Source organism: Phytophthora sojae (genome assembly GCF_000149755.1).
Source record: "Phytophthora sojae unplaced genomic scaffold PHYSOscaffold_3, whole genome shotgun sequence".
Classification (NCBI taxonomy): domain Eukaryota; phylum Oomycota; class Peronosporomycetes; order Peronosporales; family Peronosporaceae; genus Phytophthora; species Phytophthora sojae.
The window spans coordinates 2,144,271-2,148,714 of record NW_009258117.1 but is presented as its reverse complement, the minus strand read 5'-3'; the positions used below and the strand labels follow the sequence as shown (position 1 = coordinate 2,148,714).

General features: G+C 57.0%; 1 protein-coding gene across 1 annotated transcript; it reads right to left on the bottom strand.

Annotated features, from left to right (window-relative positions):
* Positions 1 to 2,070: 2,070 nt before the first annotated feature.
* PHYSODRAFT_263679 (hypothetical protein) lies at positions 2,071 to 3,586 on the bottom strand (the record flags this gene model as incomplete). Its single annotated transcript, XM_009524296.1, has 2 exons — positions 2,071 to 3,076; positions 3,210 to 3,586. The coding sequence occupies 2 exons, from the start codon at positions 3,584 to 3,586 to the stop codon at positions 2,071 to 2,073; spliced, it is 1,383 nt and encodes a 460-aa protein (XP_009522591.1).
* Between the last annotated feature and the right edge of the window lie 858 nt (positions 3,587 to 4,444).

Here is a 4,444-nt window from a genome sequence, read left to right as displayed (position 1 = left end):
CACAGCTCCTGAAGAAGGACGCCGAGTGGGTTTGGGCTGCTGAGTGTCAGCAGGCCTTCGATGCAGTCAAGCGGGGCTTGACTGAGGCGCCAACCTTGGCGGTGGCCGACCAAGATCGCCCATTCCACGTTGTGTGTGACGCATCCGACTTCGCAATCGGATGTGCGTTGATGCAGCACGATCACGAGGGCCGTGATCGTGTCGTCTACTACCAATCGCGTCAGCCGAAGCCAGCTGAGCGCAACTACCCGGTACATGACAATGAACTCCTTGCCATGAAGTACGCACTCGCGGAGTTCCGCGTGTATCTACTCGGAAGCAAACCGTTCGTGGTCTATACGGACCACGCGTCGTTGCGGACGGCTGTAAAGTCGCCGCACATCTCGCAACGGATGGCGAGATGGCTCTCATTCTTCGCAGCGTATAACTTCCGGGTTGAGTACAAACCCGGAAGACTCAATGTGGTGGCCGACGCGCTCTCGCGTCGACCTGACTACACCACGACTGATGCCGACGTCAATGCCATTGACGCCATCCAATCGAGCACCCCGACGTCGTCACTGTTGGACGACGTGAAGGTCGCGTACGCGCACGACGCGGACGCGAAGCTCTTGCTGGCCTACGGCTCAGCGCCTTCTGACAAAGTTCGTCAGAAGCTGCCGAAGCATCTTCGTGCTCGTGCACACCGTTACCGGGTGCACGACGGCTTATTACTCTACAGTGCAGTCGACGACAACGCGGACCGCGTTGTCGTGCCCAATGACCATGACCTGCGACTCCAGATCATGTACGAGTATCACGATGCACCGACTGCGGGGCATCCGGGCCGTGAGAAGACATACCTTCTTCTCACGCAAGACTTCTACTGGGCCCACCAGTATAAATGGGTGCGCAAGTACGTCCGTGCTTGCGAGGTTTGTCAACGTGTGAAGCCTGCGCCTTTCGCGCAGGCTCCCTTGCAGTCACTACCAACTCCACGGGAGTGTTGGCAGTCCATGTCTTTGGACTTCGTGTTCGGTCTTCCCCCGGACAGCCAGGGGAACACGGGCGTTGTGGTCTTTGTTGACCGCTTCAGCAAGATGGTACATCTTGCTGCGGTACCCGCTGAAGTGACTGCGAAGCAGACGGCGCGTCTGTTCGTTGACATGGTGTTCAAACACCATGGCATGCAGATCGACATTGTGTCGGATCGAGACCCGCGCTTCACTGCACACCTTTGACAAGAAGTGTTTACAGTTCTTGGGAGTCAACTTTCGATGTCGACTGCGGATCATCTGCAGACGGACGGGCAGACCGAGCGCGTGAACCGCGTGCTCGTAGACGTGCTTAAGAGCTACGCGCACTCGTTCCAACACTGGAGCGAGTGCCTGCCGATGGCAGAGTTCGCCATCAACAACTCGGTGCATGCCTCGACCGGGCATACACCGTTCTACGTGAATGCCATCAGGCACCCACGCCTCCCGAGTCTACTCGGGATGGTGGCTCCTTCCTTAAGTGGGGGAGGATCTACGACTGCAACGCAGCAGTCGCAGAATGCCGCTGACACTTGCACAGTGTCAGCCGCGACTACGCGCAACAAGAAGAAGAAGCACGCGTCTGTACAGTGCACAGACGTCGACAAGAGCAAGAAGAAGAAGAAGAAGAACGGGTCTGTGCAGGGCACAGACACCGCGAAGACAAACGCAGCGGCCAGGCCAACTGCTAGAAACGAGCTGAACGAGTTCAGCTCGGACGCAATCAACTTCGTGCAGCGCAGACAAGCCGTCATTCGGTTTGTCCAAAACGCTATCGCAGCTTCTGTCGACCGACAGAAGCTGAACGCAGACAATGTTGGTAGGGGCAACACTGATGAATTCAAGAAGGGTTCATTGGTTTTGTTAGCAACTCAAAACCTGCCTAAACATGCAGTTTCCGACTTCGGGGCGAGCAAGCTCGCTCCGCGCTTCATCGGGCCGTTCACGGTGCTGGCACGGCATGGCAACGCCTACACGCTAGATATTCCATCTAGCATGCGCCTCCATCCGACCTTTTACGTCGGGCGGCTGAAGCCATACCTGCAGCACGAGCCACCTAGCTCGGCTGGCCCGAAGCGGAAGCCCCAGCGGGAGCGAACCTCTGCTCCAGCGCGTAAACGCGCTGGGCCAAGCGTGCGACGCGACCTCCCACATCGACAGAGATGTCCGACGCGGTCTGCGAGGCCTGAGCGACTTGAGCCCTCAGGATCGCCACCTCCTGCATCAGAGCGGCGAACTCCCGGCTCTGATGCTGTTCCACAGCAGCGACCCGCTCCTCGAGCGTCGGGCCAAGGTCAACCCCTGGTTGACCATACCCGGGGCGTGTTCCCACCACCGCCGCCTCCGATCCGCGACGCCTGCGGCCCAACACGCTGAATTGTTGAGCGTATTGTGAACCATAGTATCCCGAAAACGAACCGGCAGCCGGTTCGTTATCGTATTCGCTGGAGAGGGTTTCCGCCCCACCAAGATACATGGGAGCCATGGGACGTCCTGCTGCAGGACGTTCCGGAAATGGTGTGGGCATACGAAGCTCACCACGCACTGCCGACGCGAAGGTAGTGCGAGCGCTGTGGTCACCTACAGCGCCCGAGGTCCCACGATCGTCGCGTTCCTCGCGTGCCAAGAACTTGGCACGGAGATCCTTGAGACTCTCAGGTACACGAATCGTCGTATACCCGTTTAGGTCGCGGTCGCTCAAGCGCACCGCACCCGGAAGACACATCGTGAACTGATGGCCTTCGGGCACAGCGTATGGAATACCAGCGTCCACAGAGGATCTGTGGAGCTGCTCCAGCCTCCCTCGCGTCGAGAATGTCTCGAAGCGCTCACGGGCATGCTTAACCCGCTCACGGTAAGCAGCCGGCTTCTTGTTGAAGTTCTCAACAAAAGCATTCCAACTTTGACAAAGTGCCTGCCACTCAGGCACTTTGCTGCGAGAAGAGGTCTTCTTGCTGGAGAAGTATCGGAGCTCGTGAAAGAGTCCGATATAGTAATCGCGCCTTTGATTCGTTAACGGATCAAGGTGCTGCTCCTCCGCCACAGCATCATCGTGGATCCCGCTGCATACGTACAGCGGTATTTCATTAGGAGGCACGGTGTTGCCCACACGGTCTGCGATCTCTGACGCAGACGGCATCCACGGATCGCGCGCTGCCTGAGCAGCGCGCGGAGAATTTGAAGACGCCACCTCACGCGGGGAGCTTATTGCCCCCAGCAGCGGAGAGCGGAGTTTCGCTCTCGCCGCGCGAACGCTTCGAGCTTGAAGCGTCCGAATCGTCTCCTTCACGAGGGCGTCTCGACCCGGCATGCGGGTCGAGACTATCACTGTCGATAGACTCCTTGCGCTTGTTGGAAGAGGCCTCGCCCTCTTCCATCTCTACGTCATCACTCTCGTAGTCAACGGCGTCGTTGACTAAAGCGGAACCTTCGAGGACAATCTCCGACTGGGTTGTCCCCGACGCGGCCTTTGCAGCGAGCGCATCGCGCTTTGTCTGCTGGCGCTCATGGTACTGAGCAACATAGAGGTTACCCTCTGTTGCGGCGGCGGTCTTCTTCTGCGGCGAGCTCATTGCGGAATGAGCTCGAGTTTTCTTTCTCCCAACATGAAGAATTGACGAATGGTCAATTTCCTGATTGACGTGCCGTGACTCGGCGCGTCTAACCTTGAGGGGGGATGGTGTAACAGGGTTACACGCACAAGTGGCTACAGTCACTTGTAACTCTAACAGACACGACGTCTGTTAGAGGTTCGAAAGACTTCCTCGACCTTGGTGTAGATACACCAAAGGCTACATACATTTACGACCACCACGACGGGTGGTCCATAGAGACTTATGATTCCTATTGGCTGAGAGCAGCATCTCTTAGCCAATGAGCGACATGCATAGCATTGGAATTCTGCCAACCAGCCGTTGGCAGATTCCTATCTTAGAATATTACATTTAGAGGAAGTCAGAAACATAAAACAAAAATAGCAGTTCACATTTTAACCCAAAAACATTATTTGGATCGATTATTTAGATTAATCTATACTCGGAGGCCCGAGTATAATTAACTCTAATTTAAACTAAGCTACGCTTCCTCACATACACGCGCACACGTGTAAGCTAAAGTAGTCAGCCAAAGTAGGCCCATTACACTCGACGCCTTCCAGGCTCTCGGTGTCCGAGTACTTCGCGGCGCACCGCCAGAAGCACAGCTCGCAGAGCGCAAGCCCCAGCTCCCCTCGAGCATCAACCCGCCAGATCATGGATCCTAGGGAACTCTTTGGTGAAGAGAGCGAGGTGGACGAGTCCATGCTGGGTTCTCCGAACCGAGGAGATGCGTCCCCAGCCAAGCAACGCTCCCCGAGCCGCAGCGACGCTTCGCCCACGCCGTCGACACGCCGTGAAGAAGGCTCGCCGGCCCCAGTTGGCTCTCCGAGCCGT